The sequence below is a fragment of the Triturus cristatus genome, chromosome 7, assembly GCF_964204655.1.
Source record: "Triturus cristatus chromosome 7, aTriCri1.1, whole genome shotgun sequence".
Taxonomy (NCBI): domain Eukaryota; kingdom Metazoa; phylum Chordata; class Amphibia; order Caudata; family Salamandridae; genus Triturus; species Triturus cristatus.
The window spans coordinates 320032791-320056709 of NC_140590.1; the positions used below are offsets into that span (position 1 = coordinate 320032791).

General features: G+C 45.9%; 1 protein-coding gene across 1 annotated transcript in view; it reads left to right on the plus strand.

Annotated features, from left to right (window-relative positions):
• The window catches only part of SYT5 (synaptotagmin 5), a 493558-nt gene that overhangs the window by 387723 nt on the left and 81916 nt on the right, over positions 1–23919 (plus strand). Inside the window, exon 5 of the mRNA XM_085616399.1 lies at positions 5474–5641. Within this exon, the coding sequence (XP_085472525.1) occupies positions 5474–5641 (168 nt within the window). The remainder of the gene's footprint in view (positions 1–5473; positions 5642–23919) is intronic.

The following is a 23919-nucleotide window of genomic DNA, read 5'->3' on the forward strand; positions in this document are numbered from 1 at the left end:
TAAAGACTTCTTTTCGGCCTTATTGTCTCCCTAGAGCTCCTAGTTCAATGAACCAAGTATACCCCCCCTGAGTTGAGCCCCGTGATTTCTGACAGCTCTAGATTGCAGTCCCATGCGTATGACTAGACGTGATCTCTGGCCTAAGCTCCATCGTTGACTTATTGTGGCCTACAGTCCTCGACACAGTTACCTGGTTGTGGGTTACTTCTCACTTACAGCTAAGTGTCCTTAATCCACTGCATGCCGAGAACACCTCCAGCTCATATTGGCAGGGTGCCCATCAGCTCCTTCCATCTGAGAGCTTGTAGGGCACGCTGCCCAAATCGATGAGGCTGAGAGTGGTGGCGGCGGAGATTAAGATGGTGAGCAGCTGCAGCACAGGAGAAGGAAGGGAAGTTCTATGTGTGTTGTGTCAGACTGACCAATGGGAAACTGAAGGATTCTACTGGCATTCTGGTGTCTCTGATAAGTCAGTAGGGTTTAGACAGGGTCTGTTGCATCTACGGTAGAGTTGGAAATGCAACTAGCACTGTCCAAGCATTGCCAGCCTATCAGAGGCCCTCGCTGCCGGGAAAATCTCTAAACTGGCAACAGGCCAATGCTCTTATACAGCTGCTCCCTTTTTATTCTCCTTCAGAGAGACCAACGTACTCTGTAGCTATTTTGTAAGCTTTGATATACAATATCTTCATGGGAAATGTAGGTTTAAATTTATGTTTATGGCAAAAGAACCCTCAGTGCAACTTGAGTCAGCAGTGGGGGCAGCTAGAATTATAGTTCCAAAAGCGGGCTCGTATCACCTGCTGGTTTGCAGGGGCAATCATTATTCTTCTATTTTGCCTAAGAATGTTTAGCATTCGATTGCCATTTTTGTTCTATCTTTTTTTGGTATTGGAGTATTAACATAGCACAAAGATTTAAATAGCTTCCGTCCTTGTTATTTCCTTTGTAGTCAATGGCAATTTCTGGGTCTTTGTTGGTGCGGGAGTGGCACTGGCATGGGGATGAGAGTTTTTCTGCTCAGCAGGGAGGTGTGTTTGCATGGCCTTGTAGATGACATTTGATCTGTGCATCGCTTGATCAAACTGACTTTAAAAACTACCGACCAATCTCTGGTCTGCCTCTAGTTGCTAAGATCATGTAAAAACATATGAATGCTATGCTAACTGAAAATTTGGACTGTAATAGCTTACTCGATCCGTTTCAGCATGGTTTTCGTTCTAAACACTCTACCGAGTCTGCTCTGATTGCTGCAGCGGAGGGGATTCGGGCGGCAGTCGACGGAGGTGGGAGGGCTATTCTAGTCCTCCTCGATCTGTCGGCTGCTTTTGACACCGTCAATCATACGGTCTTAGTGCAACGACTAAAGGAGGTAGGCATCAGTCAGCGGGCCCTGGCCCTTCTTTTCTCTTTTCTGCAGGATAGACAGCATTCACTGAATTGGGAGGGCCTAAAATCAGACAATTTCAATATGCCCTGTGGTGTTCCTCAGGGCTTAGCCTTATCCCCCACCCTGTTCAATCTTTATGTGAGACCACTGGCCGCCGTTGTCAGGAAGCATGTCTTTGTTTTTGTGTCCTACGCGGACGACTCGCAACTGGTCATTTCGCTATCCGACACACCAGAGCTAACAGCGGTACGGTTCCATGCTTGTCTTAAGGACATCATGGCCTGGATGACGCAAAGTTTTCTAAAAATTAATACGGAGAAGACTGAAGTTATGGAATTTGGGAATGGACGACCAATTTGGAACAACCTCTGGTATCCATTAGAGGCAGGAGTCTGTCCTCTCCCTGTGGAAAAGGTCAGAAATCTTGGCGTTATTTTTGACAATAAAATGAAGATGTCAGTGCATGTTAACATCATAACCTCTGCTTGTTTTTTTCTGCTTAAAACCCTCCGTAAAATCTTTCCTTTTATTCCCAAGGCACTTCAGAAGACGGTAATGGCCGCTCTTTTCATGTCGAGACTTGACTATTGCAACGCTATGTTCTTGGGCATTGACAAGTTCCAGATCAGCAAAATCCATTTGTTGCAGAACGCCGCTGTCGCGTTCTTTTACAAATTCCGAAGGACCACCCCACCTCCTCCACTAGGAGATCATTGCACTGGTTCCCTGTTCAACAGAGAATCGCGTTTAAGGCACTATGCCTGGTCCACAAGGCATGATATGGTGGTGGTTCCACCTATTGTCAGAATCTGTTCAGACTCTACGTCCCCCGACGAGACCTACATTCGGCCAACCTTGGCCTTATTTGCACTTCCAGATACAGACGTGCTAGATGGGGCGGCCGTTCATTCTCCACCTGTGCATCCCAACTATGGAACAAGCTCCCAGTCACCCTACGCCTCCAGCCAGACCTCCTTTCCTTCAGGAAAGCTTTGAAGTCTAGGCTGTTTAATGTCCAGTAGCTTACCTAGTTCCATCTTTTCTGTCCTTTTCACACTTCAGCGCCAAGACGCCTTTTGGCATTCGAGCGCTTAATAAACTTCTTTATACTTATACTTATACTTTATCCATCTGAAGCCTGTGGAGAGTTTTGAGTGTGAGGTGATATGGTCGAACTTTCATCCACCAGTCATGGGTTGGTTGAATGCGGAGTCAGTGAACCGAGTGAGGATGGCATTACCTGTCTCAGAGGGGGCCAGGACCAGGAAGGTGAGGCCTGGTAGACATCTTGCACAGGAGGCTGATCTTGTACCAAGATTTCATTATTGACTTGGTCTGTAAAAGGTCAATGTAGAAGCCGTAGGATTTGTTTATGGCAGAGCGGGTGAAGCCGTCTGTTGCATTTTATTTAATCAACTCAGAATCAGTTTGATACCGTTGTATGAATGTTGTTTTTGTGGAATGTAGTTGTGTGCAGGTGGTGGAACATCCACTGGAATGTAAAGTGTTTTAGATGGCATTTGTCAGTTGTGAACGGCATGTTAAGATATGGCTCAGTTTCATCCACCATGTTGGTGAAGGGCACTAGTTGACTGGCTGAAAGACGTGCTTAAAATGGGATAAAAAAGGTGCGCGCTCTAAATGGGGTGTAGCCTAAGAAACATATATAAGAAACTTCCACAAAAGACATGGCCTTTGTAACTAAAGGCACAACCATGTGGACTAAAATCCTCTGTTCGAATAATTTATAAAGACTGTTACTGGACAAAGACTAACCAAAATCAGCAGACAAAAAGATATTTTTCAACAGTATATGCAGCACCTCATCCAGTGCCATAAGCAATAAACCCCTGGCAAAGTTAACTGAAAGTAAGCTGTGCAGTCACTGTTTGCTGTAACTACCCTTGGACAGTCATTTGTATCTTAGGCCCTGGAGCACCAGTGGTAAAGAACAGCATCCACCATGTTGCTTTGTCTCAAATGGAACTTCCAGTGATGTAGCTCTCGCATGTGGCAAGCAGGCAGGGGCAGATTTTTCCTTCAGCTGGCACAAGACACCAATGGAGGGCTCCTCTAGGCCCCGGGCCCTGGTTCAATGTTCAGTTTTTTGAGGGTTCAGCCGTGCCAGGCCCTAGCCCACTTAGAGCACTGACTAGAAGGATCTTCATGGTAGACTGACTATCATTGGTGCTAGGATGGAACCTTGAAGAGTCCACTTGAACATACGGTTTTCTGTGAGGAATGAGGGGAGCCAGTTTAATGTCTGAGGTGCCCCTGCATGTGGAGAGAGTATCAAGTAGTATGTGGTGGTCCATAATGTCAAAGGTTGCCAAGAGTCAAGGCTGTAATTCACATGGTACTGTCATGACTCGTAGGAATGCCGGCTCAGTACTGCATGGAAGGCGATAGCCAGGTTGGTATGCTTGCAGTAAGTTGTGTTGGTGAATGTGATTTTGGGACTTCATTGCCATTGCTCTCTTGAGGTGAGGCAGGTGTATGATGGGCCATTATGTTTTACATTTCTTAAGAGTCGAACTCTGGAGTATTTTTTCAGTTTTCATTGTAGTTTGACAAGGTTCCATTTCGGAGGGAGGTGTTTTTACGAAAGCATAATAGGGGGAGATAGCACTTTGAAATAGTGGTTTCATGATGGATGCAAGATCTAGGTCATCATTAGAGAAATCAAACATTGATAGTTAGATGCTCTTTGGTAAAAGGGGGAACTGCCAACAAGTAGCCTGAGGTGGGTATTTTAGGGGTGCATATGGGCTCACTGTGTGAAGGTCAATGCTGTTTATGGTGGCACTCTGAGCAAGAAGAAGATGATAATGTTGATCGCCTTCAGCAAAGAGTGTGGGATTATCAGGTGGGATATGAGCGGGTTAGTGGCTTTAACTGTTTTCAAATCACTTTGCGTTTTTTTGTTCGCCTCAGTAATGACTAAGGTCAAATTTTTGGGGGGGCTTGCCAAAGGCAGAGTATTTCTAGGAGGGCGATATATCAGGTTCAATGTAGTATGGTGCGAAGAGGATATAGAGAGGCCGGTTGAGAAGTATTCAGAGCTGGCTGATGTCTGGAAATGGAGGAGGTGATGGAGAGAAATAGGCTTCTGGATGATGACGAGACCACCACCAATTTTGTGGGATGGGAAAGTGGTGGATATTGTTATCCACCCAGGATATGTCAGCAGAGACACGTGGTGACATTGGTGTGAAAAGGGTTTATCGTGCTTCTGTAGGGTAAGAAGATCTGCAGTGTCAAGTGAGTGATTTTGGGCAGATTGGGAATTGAGTCTAAGGAGGAAGTGGCTGAAGTGTATGGGTGTCTTCTTAGGTATTATGTGTGGGGATGTGTATAAGATTAGTGTGTGTGAGTGTGTGTGTGTGTGTGTGTGTGTGTGTGTGTGTAGGGGTGTTTGGATCTGTGATGTTTTTGTATGGTTGGGTTCGGGAATATTGAGGGCTTAGGAGGCACTTTTTTTGTGGATTGTGTGTGGTGATGTATAGGTGGTTTAGGTTGATATCAATCCCAGGAGTCGTGACTGCAGATTTTAAAGGTGCAGAGATAATACTATGCAACACCAAAAAGAGAATTTTGCAAGGGCAGGTGTTCTAACCCAGTTTGCTTAACCTAAGTATAAGAAAGTAAATGTATTTTCAAATTTCACTCAATTATATGGAGATTGTGTTAGAGAGATTATGTACTTGCGTGGTTAAGTCCAAAGCATATTGTGCGACAGAGCAAATGAACTTGCAGAGGTCACTCAAGTGCAGCTGTTATTAGTAAGCAAATAAACTAGGGAACACTTTGGCACAATTGATTCAAATCCCGGCTTTGTCAGCTTTTCGAGCTAAGACTTCTCTGCGTAAACAGGTTTAATAAATAAACAAACAGCCTCTGTGGCATGTTAAGTGGAGGTAATGGAATTAAAGCTACTGCAATGTTCAATAGCAACGTCATGCAGTGCTTTGGCGAGGGAGCAGGAAGAGAACGAACGCTCCAATCTAATTAAGAGATATATAATGTACATTTGTATTACAAGTTAACCCACTCAATATGTTTATTTTCTCCCTCTCTGCATAGCTGGTGGTTGGGATCATCCAAGCAGCTGACTTGCCTGCTCTGGACATTGGCGGAACGTCTGATCCTTACGTCAAAGTCTACCTGCTTCCTGACAAGAAGAAGAAGTATGAGACCAAAGTTCATAGAAAGACCCTGAACCCCACCTTCAATGAGTCCTTCACGTTCAAGGTAAGTAGATGGAATGACTGGATAAGAAGAAAAGGCCTAGTCCATGGCTGTGGCCAAGAAAGGATGAAAATATTCACAATGTGGCAAACTGCTATCCAGGGAAACTGGGGTGAAGTAGCTGGCAGGTGCTCAGCCCTACCAGCTTTTCAGAGACACCAACCTAAAAAAACCTTTGAAATCTGCGCAAGTCAGCCTGTTACTAAACACTTGAAAGCTGATACCTTTTTGGTCTTGGGTGCCATTTTGGAATCGAAACATGATTATTGCATGTCTAAACCCTTATAAAATACAGTGGACTAAATGTGTTTATTTTCTGCCCGGTTTTTATAAACGCGGCCCTTATTCAGTGAATTTCTGTAAAAGATATCCACCTTGTTGTCCGGGGTGATAATAATATCATCATCATTCTGATAAATCCCATGATGCACCTGTGGTGCAGCACTGACATTCACATCACTGCAAATGAAATAGAAGGATATTATCAGCTACTTACTAAGAAGGGCAAAATACAGCATGATCAGATCCGCTACACATTGCTCCAAAGACACTGATCTCATTTTTATTTCCAGCTCAAAGAAAATCAGACAAGCTGTGAATTACGCAGGCCAACATCCATAAAAATTCAGATAGAGGTGCATTAATGTACATAAAGAGAAAAATCCATAAAAGATTAATTTCGAAGGATGTCTAGTAATATTTCCAGGCTCATTTTAACAAGTGGTACATGACGGTATATCCTTTTAATTAATCAGTTGTAAGTAAGGTGGATTACATAAAAGCAAACCCAACACTACCTCATTAGAAATAATGCAACTGTGCATATCATCCAGCCCCCACCTAGACTTCACACTGAGTTGCCAATTGAGTAATTTGCACAGCAACAAGCCTTCTCCTCGAGATTGTTTTAGAAGATGACCAGACGTTAAGATCTATACATTACAAGACGAAATCGACCAAACCTAATCAGAGATCATCACTGAAACCACCAGATGTCCACTAGAACCTAATCAGAGATCATCACTGAAATCACCAGATGTCCACTGGAACCTAATCCCAGATCATCACTGAAACCACCAGTTGTCCACTGGAACCTAATCAGAGATCATCACTGAAATCACCAGATGTCTCCTGGAACCTAATCAGAAATAGTCACTGAAGCCGCCAGATGTCCACTGGAACCCAATCACAGATCATCACTGAAACCACAAGATGTCTCCTGGAACCTAATCAGAGATCGTCACTGAAACCACCAGATGTCCACTGGAACCTAATCAGAGATCATCACTGAAACCACCAGATGTCCACTGGAACCTAATCAGAGATCATCACTGGAACCACCAGATGTCTACTGGAACCTAATCAGAGATCATCACTGGAGCCACCAGATATCCACTGGAACCTAATCAGAGATCATCACTGGAACCACCAGATGTCTACTGGAACCTAATCAGAGATCATCACTGGGACCACCAGATATCCACTGGAACCTAATCAGAGATCATCACTGGAACCACCAGATGTCTACTGGAATCTAATCAGAGATCATCACTGAAACTACCAGAAGTCTCCTGGAACCTAATCCTAATCAGAGAATATCACTAAAATCACCAGATGTCCACTGGAACCTAATCAGAGATCATCACTGAAACCACCAGATAGATGGCCACTGGAACCTAATCAGAGATCATCACTGGAACCACCAGATGTCCACTGGAACTTAATCAGAGATCAGCACCGGAATCACCAGATGTCTACTGGAACCTAATCAGAGATCATCACTGGAACCTCCAGATGTTCACTGGAAACTAATCAGAGATCATCACTGAAAACCCCAGATAGATGGCTACTGGAACCTAATCAAAGAACATCACTGAAACCACCAGACATCCACTGAAACCTAATCAGAGATCGTCACTGAAACCACCAGATGTCCACTGGAATCTAATCCCAGATCATCACTGAAACCACCAGATGTCTCCTGGAACCTAATCAGAGATCGTCACTGAAACCACCAGATGTCCACTGGAACCTAATCAGAGATCGTCACTGAAACCACCAGATGTCCACTGGAACCTAATCAGAGATCATCATTGGAACCACCAGATATCTACTGGAACCTAATCAGAGATCATCACTGGAACCACCAGATATCCATTGGAACCTAATCAGAGATCATCACTGGAACCACCAGATGTCTACTGGAATCTAATCAGAGATCATCACTGAAACCACCAGATGTCTACTGGAACCTAATCAGAGATAATCACCAGAATCACCAGATGTCTACTGGAATCTAATCAGAGATCATCACTGAAACTACCAGAAGTCTCCTGGAACCTAATCCTAATCAGAGAATATCACTAAAATCACCAGATGTCCACTGGAACCTAATCAGAGATCATCACTGAAACCACCAGATAGATGGCCACTGGAACCTAATCAGAGATCATCACTGGAACCACCAGATGTCCACTGGAACTTAATCAGAGATCAGCACCGGAATCACCAGATGTCTACTGGAACCTAATCAGAGATCATCACTGGAACCACCAGATGTTCACTGGAACCTAATCAGAGATCATCACTGAAAACCCCAGATAGATGGCTACTGGAACCTAATCAAAGAACATCACTGAAACCACCAGACATCCACTGGAACCTAATCAGAGATCGTCACTGAAACCACCAGATGTCCACTGGAACCTAATCCCAGATCATCACTGAAAACACCAGATGTCTCCTGGAACCTAATCAGAGATTGTCACTGAAACCACCAGATGTCCACTGGAACCTAATCAGAGATCGTCACTGAAACCACCAGATGTCCACTGGAACCTAATCAGAGATCATCATTGGAACCACCAGATATCTACTGGAACCTAATTAGAGATCATCACTGGAACCACCAGATATCCATTGGAACCTAATCAGAGATCATCACTGGAACCACCAGATGTCTTCTGGAATCTAATCAGAGATCATCACTGAAACCACCAGATGTCTACTGGAACCTAATCAGAGATCATCACCAGAATCACCAGATGTCTACTGGAATCTAATCAGAGATCATCACTGAAACCACCAGACGTCTCCTGGAACCTAATCCTAATCAGAGAATATCACTAAAATCACCAGATGTCCACTGGAACCTAATCAGAGATCATCACTGAAACCACCAGATGTCTACTGGAACCTAATCAGAGATCATCACCGGAATCACCAGATGTCTACTGGAACCTAATCAGAGATCATCATTGGAACCACCAGATGTCTACTGGAATCTAATCAGAGATCATCACTGAAACCACCAGACGTCTCCTGGAACCTAATCCTAATCAGAGAATATCACTAAAATCACCAGATGCCCACTGGGACCTAATCAGAGATCATCACTGAAACCACCAGATGTCTACTGGACCCTAATCAGAGATCATCACTGGAACCACCAGATGTCCACTGGAACTTAATCAGAGATCATCACCGGAATCCCCAGATGTCTACTGGAACCTAATCAGAGATCGTCACTGAAACCACCAGATGTCCACTTGAACCTCATCAGAGATCATCACTGAAACCACCAGATGTTCACTGGAATCTAATCATAGATCATCACTGAAACCGCCAGAAGTCTCCTGGAACCTAATCCTAATCAGAGAATATCACTAAAACCATTACTGTTACTCCCAGATAAATGTCCACTATAACTTAATCATGTATCATCACTGAAACCATAAGATGTCCACTTCCCCTGTCAATTGTCATGAATCACTACCTATGTTAAAGCTCTCTCTGTCTCACAGAAGCTGTACCAGGGCACAGGACCAGACAACATCAGACACTGGCATACTTTTGCTTCTCTGCAAGGTCCTGTTATGTGACTCCTCTCACTTGAGCCACCAACGAGCCTTCAAACGACTAAAATACTGAGTCATATCCCACGGACTCCAGGAGCCCAGACTGTAGTACACTTCCACCCGAAGCTTTAATTCAGATAAATCGAAAAGCTACCTGAAAATTGCTCTGCAAGTTTCCCCGTTTTTGAGATCCCCAGCGACTGAGAAATGCCCGCTAAGGACTACTTAGACATCCGCTGCTCGGCCATTTCAGATGCCATGGCTTTTGGCCTATGACAGAGGCTGCAGCATGACTCTGAGCTCCTTGGACTCTCCCTTCATGGCAGGGGTGGAAACTGGGGTTGGACTTAAAGCAAAAAGAAAGAGTCTTATGCACAGGAATTGTTTTTCGCATGTTCCAACAGCTCCTTCTGCTGATCTCCTGCACATTCCGTGAAGGCTCTTTCATGTTCTTATTCAACACATTTAGACCAAAAGAGCACATTCCTGGTCGAGTCATTATCCATATACTCTTTACAATCACAGAACATGTAATTTACCCAGAATCATGCTTTCTGTTTCTGCGCATTTGCTCATTCAATGTATACTTCCTTTTGCACAACCTGTAAAATGCCATTCAAATCCCTACAAAATCTTGGCCCTCTTTATAGTACAGTCCCGTCCGCCTGGTAAGAAGGCATTGAAAATGCGACAGCTGGTTATGCCCTGGTGGACAGAGATTATAGAAATGAATCCCCACCATGCTGGTGGTTAAAAGGGCTGTGTAGATTGTTTTCTGTCCAGTGTAGTCAACGCCTTTAGGTTCTTCACCGGAGAGCTGGATAAAAAGATGTCCACTGCTGGAGCAGGCTTTGTGCTTTAGTAATCCAGTCGAGAAGTGAATCTCCGAAAGAGGGGATGGAGTAACCCAGATATAGTCAAAATGCTAGCACATCTTTGGGTAGACTTGGCTTTCATCCCTCCATAAAGAGCCCTTATAAGGTTCATGCCTGCACATGGCTTGTTTTGCCGTTTTGTCTTGGGTTGTGCATATGTGCAAACCCTGGTATTGGTGGCAACATATTACTGAATCAGCATTTCTCACCAGCGGTGATCATGGGCGGCGCATGATCTCCATGGGGACATCCCTTGTAGCCACCTCTGGTGGCTGACTAGATTAATGCATTGCCTACAAGTTTCAGTGTTTCTCCCTTATGTGTTTAGTCACAGATCCGAATCCCAGTGAGTACATTCAGCCCTTCGTCCTTCAGAGTATCACTGAATTGGGTAACAATAACCATTCATTATCTTTCAACAGCAGCAGATAGTTGAGTTATTTGGTGCAACAGGCTGGCAGTGATGAGTAAAACAGAGCGTTCCCACCAGTAATTCTTAATATTAGTCCTTTTTTGGTGGAGCCTACCTGACAGCGTAAACTGTTTGCAAAAGGGGTTACCAAGAACATATAGTGACTTGCAGCCCACCTCGTTGCTTACCATTGGTTAGTTTTACTTTCACTCTTAATTGCTTACTTTATATTTGGTAGCTTACCATCTGTCAGGCAATACACCTTTTATTTGCCCCTCCCATGGAGCGAACCCTCTTTACCATTCTTTGAATGGCTGGCTTCAATGCTTCCTCTGCTTGCTTTTAAGGAAGTACTTTTTTCTTTTTGTTTAAGCACTGCATAAGAGTGCATGTATTTTCCAGCTGTCTCACTCATACTTTTACTCCCCCTCCCTGAGTTCCATGTTGCTGTCTCTCACCCATGTGCTTATCTCCTACTAGATAGATCTGCGCTCCCCCGTGTGCTCCTCCCCCATGCTCTGTGTCTCAGACACTCTGTCCATCTAGATGCTGAAAGTAAAAGCTGATCCAAGTGGATGAATGTGGAGATGTGTTTACTCAGAATATGGCTATTAAAATACCAATGCAGCCTACCAACATTCGTGCTCAATTACTGAAACACTTTATACACCAGAGAAAACAAATGGCCGATATCTGCTCTCGCAGCAGGCATTGCGTCACATTTCTGAGCCAGGCCACAACTGCCCTTTTTATCCACTGGGGATTTCTCCAGTGGGCTGGAGCTTATAGAGTTTGTTTTAGGGCAGTTGGACTCTGTCAGCGCCTCTGTCAATCAATCAATCAATCAATATTTACTTAATTCGATTTGCATCAGCAATTATAAGAGTACAATAAAAATATCAATAAGTACCATTCCATAATATATAATCCATAAAAGGTTCAGTTTCAAACATAAGCATAATACACACCTAATACAAATCTGGATAAATACCAGCAAACAGTAAAATTATATAAAAATTGAAGATATAGGAGAGCTGTTCTAGCTTGGTTAACATTCAAAGGTAGAAGTAGTGGGCAGATATTTTTGTCGCAAATTGGCCCATTTGGGGTAGATTAGAACAATATGTAAAGTGTCTAGTGCAGAGAACACATCACATGAGCAAATGGGAGGATCTTGTGGCTTATGCCGTTCTACTAATAATTGAGGGAACATATTCAAACGAAACTGTGTTAAAAGTCTTCTGTGGGTAACCGGCATATCCAGTGTTAGATAAAATTCCATTTTATCTGTAGATTTCACCATGGCATAATGTGTACAGCAATGGTTGCACTGCAAGTCTAGAGTTCTAGCTTCTTGGGTAAACACCTTAAATACTCTCTTAACTCCTACAGTATCTGATTTGGAGATTAGCTCTGGCGAATTAATGAGATGAGATATGCCCAAATTTGCCAGAGTCGTTATTATATAACTCAGCCATGGTATACACAAGCTATAGCCCATGTTCAGACACTCCCTCAATAATAGTCTATTAAATTCAAATTCTTTTTTGGTCCCTATCGAACACCATAAAACTATAGGGCACAAACGTATGTAGTCAGCTATAAAACATACCACTATCTCACCGTGTGCTATTTATGTGGGGATATTCTGTGGGATTCATAACAATTTCCTTAAATATTTATTTTCTGTGGTTTGTTTAGAAATAGAAGATTTGTAATCCCAAATCTCTGCTCCAAAGACTATAGTTGGAACACACCTAGCATTATAGAGATATAATATAGAGTTTATATGACTGTAGCCTAAACACCTGGAGAAAGCATCAATGCTAAAAGCAACCCTATTAAAGGATTGCGCATGTGATTTCAATAATGGGTCCCAGAACAATGTATCGTCCAGCAGTATGCCTAAATAACTAAACTTCTCCACCTTACCTATGTTATTGTCCTTTATTACATAGGTTTTACTCTTAGTGCTTCTGGGTCCTACGGCCATGATATATGATTTAGAATAATACATTTTTAACCCCAGATTTTCCATAAATTCAAAAAAATTGACTTAATAAAAGTTGCAGGCCATTAGCTCTACAGGCGATAAGAACAGAATTATCCGCGTACAGCAAAGCGGGTACCGTTCTATGACCTATCCTCTGGACATCTTTACAATGTTCCCTTAAAAACTGATCTAATTGATTTATATGTAAAATAAAGAGGAAAGGAGATAAAAAACAACCCCCCTTTCCCTAACTGGAAGTGCTTAGTGCATTCCCCTGATGGACCATATCTTACCGATGCTTCAAGCCCTGTGTGCAAGTTATGCAAAAACACCACTAAGGCTTCATCCCCCCCACCCCGCAGCTTAGATCGCACCACTGTGTCAAAGGCTGTGCTGAGGTCCATGAAGGCTATTTTTAACCACAGTGCATTTATTACCTAAAAGATACAAATTCAAATTCTGTTCTATAGTGCCTCATTCTGACCTAAACCCATATTGTCCGCGCCTCTGTCACTTTCTCCAGGTAATAACAGTAGTCACAGTGGGTGCTTCAGGAGCAGTGGCTGCTGACATCTACCGGAAGGGAGGGGTGGGCACGCGTGAGCAAGCACAAATAAAAACGAAATAAAAATGAAACACTTACAGAGACGCGCCGGACCTCTTCCTTCCTCTTTTTTCTTCCTCTGCAGCCCGGCCACCAGGAAACTCCCTTGACCAATTCTGGAGCTGCTCTCATACCATGAGAGCAGCACCCTGATTGGAGGAAGCGGCCTCATTCTGCGCTCCACAGCGCACTGGAGGCCTGCACTTCCTCTAACTCAGCTGTGCTGGGTTAGATATGTTTAAAGTGCTCATGTTTGGATGGCCGTCTCAAGATTGGCTGCCAAAAAGACATGCGCACAACAAACAGTGCTTTTGACAGCCCACCCGCCTCCCTGCTGCTGTCACTCAGCAGCAGGGAGGCGGAATTACCATTTTATTTTTCATCTCTGGGGGCTTTGGGAGTGATTTAAGTGGGGCTCCGCTCCAACAGAGGAGCCATCCCTGGATCAGGAGAGAGGGAGAGGGAAAGAGGGCAAGTGGCTAAAGAGAAGACACTCAGGAAGGAAGGGAGCTGGGTTGGTTTGAAATTTTTTGCCAGAGCTGCTTTTGGTTCTCAGTTCGGCCCTGCTCTGAGCTCCCTGCGATAACAATACCTCCGCCCACAAACAGTGTAAAGCGGTGGCACTTTCTAGCAGCATGAAATGCCTGTCAGGCAGCCAGAACTTGCTGTTCTTTACCCGGTCGCAGAAAATGTTGTTTTTAGGCCATTTAAAAACACGCCATTAAAGGTGGAGCAATATTTTACAACACAAGTTAAACTTGCAGATCGTTGATTTTGACAATCTTCCTGTTTTGTCAAACGGGATGCAATAATTTGAAAAACAAAATCGTGATTTCTAGGAGAAGTGTGTCCAGTCCGCACTATTGAGTAGGTCTATGCCAGCTCTTTGACAAACACAAATGGGGTGTACTAGTGCAGGGGGAACGTACACAGTGAGCATTTTGCTACGTTTTTGCTTAGTACCCCCAGGGGCACCCCGCTGTCCCCTCCCCCATGCTAGGTTACCCAAATGACACACACAAGACAGTTGGTGTTGGGTAACAATGCTGCAGGTTTATTACATAATTCCAGAATATGTAATGGGTGGGTTATCTTACGGGCGATCCAAGGGCAGGCAATCAACTGGGTCGCCTGCCCGCCTGATGAGCCGAGCAGCGCGGGAGCGATGCCCGCTGATGCTGCCATCCATGTGATTCTTTCTACGACCACGTGCCGTTGGAAACTTCTACTCACGCCCCCCCTCTCGGGGCGGAGCGTCGCTTAGCAAGCCCCCGGTTGTTCAGGCCCACAACCGCCCGCCACGGCTTCCGGGACCCTCCCATGAGGCTCCTCGGTTTTGGCTCAGGCACCCCCTATGGTGCCGCGCAGAGGTACCCTTTGTACCGGCCTGCTTCCAGATCGCCCTGTAACTCCGCCTGCAACGAAAAAAGAAAACATTACAACGCTCAGAAACCCCCACCCAACGCCTACGCCGGGTAAGCGGTAGGGAGGGATGTGGCGAGGTGGGCGACAAAGAGGTCGCCAGGAGGGTGGGGGAAGGCTAAATAGCCTCCCCCTCACACCAGGGCCAGGAAGTGACACGCATTGCGTGTCACTTCCGGCCAACCCGAGGAGGGGGGCTCCGGTCGGCGTCCCCGCCCCCTCCCTGTGGGAGGGGGTGGGGAGGGGTGACCGGTGCCCCGGGGGCACTAAGGCGCCGACCGCTGGCTGGCCCCCTGCGGGGGCCACGGTCAGCGGCATAGTACCCCCAGGGGCACCCCGCTGTCCCCCCTCCCCATGGTAGGTTACCCAAATGACACACACAAGACAGTTGGTGTTGGGTAACAATGCTGCAGGTTTATTACATAATTCCAGAATATGTAATGGGTGGGTTATCTTACGGGCGATCCAAGGGCAGGCAACCAACTGGGTCGCCTGCCCGCCTGATGAGCCGGGCAGCTCGGGAGCGATGCCCGCTGATGCTGCCATCCATGTGATTCTTTCTACGATCACGTGCTGTTGGTAACTTCTACTCACGCCCCCCCTCTCGGGGCGGAGCGTCGCTTAGCAAGCCCCCGGTTGTTCAGGCCCACAACCGCCCGCAGGACTAGTGGGACGCCGACACGGCTTCCGGGACCCTCCCATGAGGCTCCTCGGTTTTGGCTCAGGCACCCCCTATGGTGCCGCGCAGAGGTACCCTTTGTACCGGCCTGCTTCCAGATCGCCCTGTAACTCCGCCACAGCCCTGGAGGCGGCTCACCGTCGCAGCCAGGGCCCCCCACCAACCCGCTATAGTCTTACCTGCAACTTCTCCTGACTAGGGCTTCCTGCAACTAGCTGGAAGGGAACCATCCCTGCAGAAAGAGTTTGAAATGTTGCCACCTTATGACACTGTGCAGCGCTAGCGGGACTCAAACCCTTGTCCTGTGAGATCCCTTACAACCACAGGCACAAGACTACCAGTGAGCTATAGCTCCTGGTGTTGTAGATGGCCCCATCTATGTCCCCAAAGCCCTAGACGCTATCCTGGGTCGGATAGAGTCTGCTGAAATAAAGGACCCGTTGGGCCTGTGAAGATGTACCAAGAACTATTCGCCCCCTTGCGGGAAAGTTACACCTCTTCACAATTCTGGGCGGGAGGATGCCGGCACCCATGCTCGCAAGGCCCCTGCCGGCACCCAGGCTCGCAAGGCCCCAACAATTTGATGACCTCACCTAACAGCCACCCTCCGCACCGGGTGTGCCTGCACCTGTGTGCCCCTCTCTGGGACAGCAGCCCACTTGCTAGGTGCCACTCCCCCACCCGCCTGCCTGCCTTGGCTATTATGGCGAGAAGGGTTCGCTCAACCTTTGGACAGTCCCCTCTGTGTGCAAAACCTGGAGCACAGTAGTGCTCCTAGCTGACAGCGCGTGACCATGGGCAAGGGGCGACTCTTGCCCCTGCCCACTATCCCTTATTCCTTATGGGAATTATGCCCCTACAGATCCCTCAGTGATGAAACCCCCTAGGCATACCAGCTTCGGGAATCTGTCTGGTTTAAGCAGTGCGCGCTGTCTGTACAGTTCAAGCAATGAGGATTGACTAAGTCTTACTTAGCCCCTCCCATCATGCTCCCCAGTGGAGGGTGGCAGGGGGTGCCCCCCGCAAACCCAGAGCATCCCCAGCTGTGCCAAATTCCTTCTCCATTGAAGTAGAGTTTTAGTGACACCCTGGGCGTGACAAATGTTCTATTGACATAATGTCCCCTTGTGTTTGCCCCGCTGGCACCCCAGTTATTGGGATGGCAGCACCATATGTAGGCTGGCCACGTCCCCTAAGCGAGGGAAAAGTGTCCGTAAACCAGGCTCCCAGTTTCCTGCAGCTGCAGTACGCCACCAGTGATTCCGCTGGGGGATACCACCAACCGCAGTGGTCCTCCGGACATTAAGAAATGCCCTATTTTTACCTGGGCCTATCTCTAAGTGATGGTGACTTCACCCAGCTGTAAGGCCAGAGGCCCGCCTATGAAACCTATTTACTTGTTTTTGCTACTCAGCCACCCAAAAGGGTAGGCCTCAGAGTATGGGCAACGCGCGTGCTCCCAGGGCACGGTGCTGCTGGAGAGCAGATGTCTGTTACCCACACGCTGATACTTTATCTGTTGCTAAATGCCCTACCGCTGGAAGCTTCCCAAGAACCGTGGATTTCGTGGTCCCACCTAGATTGATCCCATCGCCTGGGGGGAACCCAGTGGTGGACAGGACCTGCACGGTAGCTGCACCCCAGCGTGGCTATCGACTTATTTGGGACGCCGAAGCAGGAGATGCCCCCTCAGTCTCAAGTTCTAACCCATAGAGGATAACCCTGGGGGCAGACAAGTCTGTGGGAACCCACAGGAAACTCTGGTGCAAATACCGGCCCTCTCCTGAATGTTGCGAGTGCTGTTTACCAAACTTTTGAACGACCGCACACTTGCTATATAACAACGATACCACCCACAACCGCCCTGGCTAAAGCGTGGGTGGATAGATCTTCATTGAAGCAACCCGAAAACTGCCTTTGGTTGCAGGGGGAAGCCCCCCAAGTGTACATCTGGACCTGATTCTATATGGTGCCTTCAGCTGATCCTCCTGCAGGCCTAACCCAGCTCAGTGTGATGCCAGCTGGTGATTTGCGGCTTCCCACATGGCCTCCAAATGTATATTTCAAGATCACACTACCCCTACAACACCCCAGTGCCGATGGCTTAACGAGGCTTGTGGGTTGTAGAAGATGACCGAAGCCACAGTTCTGGCTTCGCCTCGTAGCATATCAAAATGCTTCCATTCTGCAATGGTGGGACTGTCACCTTTCTGTGTTTACTACCCTAGGTGTCTCCCTTCAGTGAATAGCAAGCTCACCCCTGGCATGTGCCGCGGGCACCGTGTCGCCATGCGGCCAACGCTATACTAAGTAATGTGGCAAGTGGGTAGTCCTATGCTAGTATTCTCTGCCTGACACCCCACACGGCGCTGGGAGGGGGTGGGGTGGGGTGAATGGTGCCCCGGGGGCACTAAGGCGCCGACCGCTGACTGGCCCCCTGCGGGGGCCGCGGTCAGCGACATTTCCTGCAAGACCTTGATCAGGAAAAGCGTGCTACACTGGGACCACCGGAAGAAGAAAGAAAAGCCTCAAGTGGCGTGTACTTCCTGAATTCCAATTGGAGCTTTGACCACGTGACTTAATGCAGCAAGCAAGGTTACTCAGCGGCTTCAGCAACTACCATTGATAATTCCTTTTTCACACATTTTTCTTTCGCAAGTTATTCGTTTCTATAATCATGGATGGAGTACCGTTCAGGTTTAAACAAATTCAGTATTATTTATTTTTAATAAAGACAATTTCTCTAAATTAACTTGTTTTGAAGCTGCATGTCAGTAAGCGCTATAGAAATGCTCTTGTCAATATGTTAGCACCAACCACAAACAAGTGTTTCTTCCAGAGAAGACCTTTTTTTAGCCAGTTACTTTCAAGTGTTGAAAGAAGGATCATTATGGAGCGACTCTTAAACCTGCAATTTGTGAATAACTACTTGGAAATTAATGGACACCACACCTTTTGCTAATAGTAGGAATACTGATTGTAGCGACACTGAGAAGTAGGTCTGTCTCTCCTTTTATGAGAGCACAAACTTCCACTTGGTGAGGGTTAATGTTTCCTTTAAATCTCAGTAAGCTTTTGTTTTCCTCGTGTGATAAAACCCGTGTATTGTGGAATCGGAGTGGGTATGTTGAATCACCCTAATGCGGGGGGAGAGGGGTTATGGAAATGAGAATTCTGGTACATGTCTTACTCTAATGGACTCATCTTGCTTCTGAGTTCATTGTTGGCCGTGTTGTGTACTATTGTAATACGTAGTATTTACACATTTACTGTGCTGTATATTTTTTGGAATCTGTGTTTATCAAAGTGTGGTTCTCATGTGCTATATGTACAAGTTAATCTGAAAAATTTAAGAATAACATATACTGTTGCAGGGATTCTGCTCATGCACAGAACTATGCGCAGGAAACCAGGACCTCAGTGAATTGCGGTGTACCAAAAACTCACCTCAGTACCCAGAACCCCTATCCGACCAGCATCAGTGTCTCATTCGCTCTTCATACCATATAGAAGCTACCAATAATTAGACAACCCAGAACAAGCGACATAGAGTACTCTCAGGAATGGTGGGAATCAGAAATACCTGCTCGTTATTATTCTCATATCAGTCCACAACAAGAGTATTCAGAGACACAGTAAAGTTTAAAATGTTTATTTTATAAACTACGTGTCCGAAGATGCAGTACTTTGGCTAACATAAGCAGACAAATTATTAAAATTAAAACAATCAGCATTGTTACAATACCATAGAAAATGAAGGGAGAAATCATATTACAAATGTTAGTGGAATTCAACCACCCTCCCTTCGCTAGTAAGCTAGTATTATTAGACTAATAGAAGGTCTCTAGGTTTGAATGGGGAACCCCATACCGTAAAGATCAGCTTAGGTGAATCACATCACAGGATCAGCTTTGCTCTGCACCTGGAAAAGTTCTTCTCCAGAATGTGTGTCTAGTGCATGCAAACGGCAATATTAAAAGCTCTCGACTTTCAGATATTTGCAGCTGTATGCGTGTTATGGCTAGAGCGTGGGCCAATCAACCTGAACTCAAAAACATACATTGTTTGGTGGCTCAGACTGTTTCTGCACACAATGTTCAGACCAAGGTCGCAGTGCACGTCTAGGGATGTGAACAACAGACAGTTCTCATGATGAGTACAGGCCCCAGCTAGGCCCGCAGGACACAAGGGTTCGCTCTCCTGCAATGGAATCTATAAGGAAGTTGGCACGGAAACTGCAAAGTACAAAGACAAGGTTTATTAACCCTTAAGGGTGGTCCTACAATCCATACAATACCCTTCAGTACTGCATAGAGTAGCACACAGAACTTGCATACACGGTCCCCTTTTATACACAACAGAGGGGCTCATAAGCGGGAGGGCACGACATGAGACGAGGAATGTTACCTTTTATGGACATTTGCAATACAAGATCGATATGTGGGCGGAGCTGACATACTCCTGGAGCCCGCGAAAACATGGTCAAGCAAGGACTAACTGATAACAGATGTGGTCAAGTCTGGGCATGCGCCAGACGGACAAAGGAACTATTTATAGACTGTTACTAGGCAGATTACAAGAGCAACTAACACAAAGATAAGACTCTCCTCGTGTTGAGCACGTGGAGACATGACAATACAAAATGGAGTCCAGACTTCAGTCAACATAACAAAAGGAACATGTGTAAGGGAGGAGAATTCATGTCTTTGGTAAATGCTTAATCACATCGAAGTTGCAATTTACAACAGACGACCCTTTCAGCATTTACTGAAGACATCCGACTTGTTAGAATAATCATCATATATATTGATTATCATCATCTCTTCTACTTCCTTAGCTAAACGTTTCTGATAAGTGACATTGGCAATAGCTTTCTTATCGGGGATACAAAATGATACACATACAGAACAGAGCAAGGGACCACATTGAATACAGATACAGCAAGAAAACAGAACTGCTATAATTATGCAGAGACCAGTCAAAACCTTCCAACCCCAAGCAGTGATCAATGCCCAAAACCATCCAGAAAAGGACCAAGTGCCATTTTCTGTATGGATTTCAGCTGCAATTTTATGCAACCTGTTAATTGCATTGTAGACTGAAGGTGTGTGGTCAGGAATAAACACACAGCAACTACTTCCGATAATTTTACAAGCTCCACCTCGATCAGCTAACATAACATCTAACACCATACGATTCTGCAATGCAACAATTCTGGTAATCTGTAATTCTTCCGTAAGATTCCCAAGAGCAGCAGCGGTTTGGTTCGTCACAGCCTCTACCACTCGTGTTAATCTTCGAATTTTCCTACTATTTAGGGCAGCTCCAACGAAGAAAAACAATCCTAGATTGAAGTCGATATACTGCTGTAAACTGGTGTCAGTTTGATCCACATCATCAATTGATAAAGTACGTTTATACCTATTTACAGTCACATTATTCAACAACTTTAAATCCTTATGATAGGATGCAGGTGCCAGAAATACAGGAGGTAACAAAAATGATACATAACATACTCCAGACCAACCGGCTGGTAAACGGTAATAACCTTTAGTTCCACACACAAAGTACGTATTATGGGATGCTAAAAAAGTACTGTTATTCAATCCATCGATGTTTAATATGGTAATACAATCGCTAACACCGACGGGAATATAACCCACACTTTGGACACACAGGTCCGCTTGAGCTTGTGCCACTTGAATCACAAATTTATCTTTTCCCACAGTGTCTCTGGTGTTCGTAAAAACATATGGAATCGATTCATTGTCTGGTCGATACTCTTCCCATTCCCAAATTGTCCCATTCGCTTGCGGATATCCATCTTTATCCTGATGACATTCTTTATTGAGTCTGAAGAGTAATCGTCCCACTGTGGGTTTCCGAGTGGCAAAAAGCAAAGTGTACCATGCTCTACAAGAGCCATTATGAGAGAAAGGAAGAGGTATAAATGGCGTTCCTCCCTTCTTCTGATGAGCTGGCATCATACCACATATCCAACAGTTCGTAGCATTGGTGGCAACATGGGTATGATGTAACATCTGAATGAAAGTGTTATTCAAATAGGACTGACGATGCTTCAATTCTTGATACGGAAGGGTATAGAAATAGTGCTCAGCAGGCACTGGAGTGGTCAATACAAGCAACTCTCGGGCAGGAGTCACGTTCTCCACAAACCATGTGGTTATCCCAACAATAGTTACTGTGAGCATAAAACCTGTTGCACAGAGGATCTTCTTCTTCTCCATGTCAAAAATAGAAAATCAATATCTTCCTGAAACTAAAAGTTTGTCAGAACTCTTCCCCTTGGGCAGCGGTCGATTTCTTCACCAACGGGCCAAGACGGGTGTCGCTACACTAATGCAGGGCTGATCCCCCCCCCTTGCCTCACTGGCTCTCCGTTTCACTAACCCAAGGGCCGTTCTGACAACATGTCCCGCTACTGAAGGATTCACTTTCTTGGCCTCAGATGATATCGCCTTCCTCCAGGAGTCGCGTGGTCCGGAAAGAGCTCCTCAGCGTCGTTCGATTCCACAGCACGGCCTTTCTCTGTGGTCAGAATCTCTCGTTGATCGGTCAGTACAGCGGGCTCCACCAATCCGGGCGGTACTTTGCGGCAGTGCAGGGAATGGATCCAATTCTTTCTGTTGGAAACTCGCACAGCCGTCCTTGTTGCCAGCAAGACTTGCTCAGGGCCCACCCATCTCGGCTCCAGGCTATTCGTCCTGTCGAAGATTTTCAGCATGACATAGTCTCCAGGCCGGAGACTATGTCCTTCGCCGGTGGACCGATCAGGGAGCGCCTCCCGGACCTGTTGATGAATGGAAACCAAGTTATCCGTTAACTGTGCCAGATAGTCATTCATCATCACACAAGGTACATCATACACAGTCTTGGGTTTTGGTGGACCCCAAATATTCATTGGACGTCCAAAGACAATCTCATACGGTGTAAGACCGATTCGAGAGTGCGGGACCGACCTAATTGACAACAATGCCAGTGGTAAAGCGTCTGGCCAAGTCAAAGACGTTGAAGCTTGAATTTTAGCGATCTTGAGCTTCAGTGTACCATTATACTTCTCGACTAGTCCTGCAGATTGAGGGTGGAATACTGCATGGAACTTCTGGGTGATGCCTAGACCCTTCAGAACATACTTTATAACGTCCGCTATAAAGTGGGGCCCGTTATCACTCCACAGAAGTCTACAAACGCCATATCGAGGGAAGAACTCCTTCAACAGCATCTTAGCGGTAGTCATTGCAGTATTGTCTTTCGTAGGGTAGGCCTCAACCCATTTGCTAAAGGCACACACCACTACTAGGACATACTTCAAATTGTTACAACGCTCGAGCTGAATGTAATCCATCTGTAAAACCTCAAAGGGTGCAGTAGGCGTTACGAACCCTCCTGCTGGGGTCCGAGTCCCCTTTCCTGGGTTGTATCTCAGGCAGATCATACAGGTCTGTACCACCCTCTTTGCCGTGCTAGCAATCTCTGGATGCTCCCAAACTTGGGTAAGCAATTTTACAATTGCGGAAGCTCCAACATGTGCTAGCCCATGTGCCATCTGAACCATAGGTTGTACAAAAGCTGTGGGTAATTTCCATCGATCCATCTGCTTATTTCTCCAGCAACCCTCATCATCCAATTCTCCCTCACTGGACCATTGCTCCCGTTCTTTGCCAGAAGCGGTCCTCTGTATTTCTCGCACTTCTTCCTTCGCATCATGCCATCTTTCTACTTGTGACTTCACTACATACATGGCAGTAGCACCGGGCTGCATCGCAGTCTCCCGCGCCACTCGGTCTGCTAACGCATTCCCTTCTCCAACTTTATCGACTACTTTCCTATGGGCGCTACATTTAATGATAGCAATTTTCTTCGGATATGTCAATGCAGTTAAAAGATTATGAACTAACTCCCCATGCATTATTTGTACTCCATGCGACGTTAAGAACCCTCTTTCCTTCCAGAGCAGGCCGAAATCGTGCGCTACTCCGAAGGCATAGCGGCTATCTGTATAAACATTCACACACAATCCTGTACTGAGCTCACATGCTCGTGTTAATGCTATCAGTTCCGCTGCTTGAGCTGATTTCTGTGGTATGCGTGCTGTCTCCACTATTGTTTGCAATGTGGTAATCGCATACGCTGCTGAAGTCGTACCATCTGGTAGCTTCAGGCATGACCCATCCACCCACAGTTCTCCATCTACATCTGAAAAGGGCGTATCCTGGAGATCAATACGACCCTTCGTTTGTTCCTCGGTCGTGAGGATACAATCATGTGCTTCTCGTGCCTCAGACCGAGTCTCGGGGTATGGCAACAATGTGGCAGGATTTAGCGTCACGCACCTCTTCAACGTGATATGAGGAGCCAAAAGCGTCAGCTCATATCCCGTTAAACGGGCACTGGTCAAATGCTGCGTCTTTGTCTGAT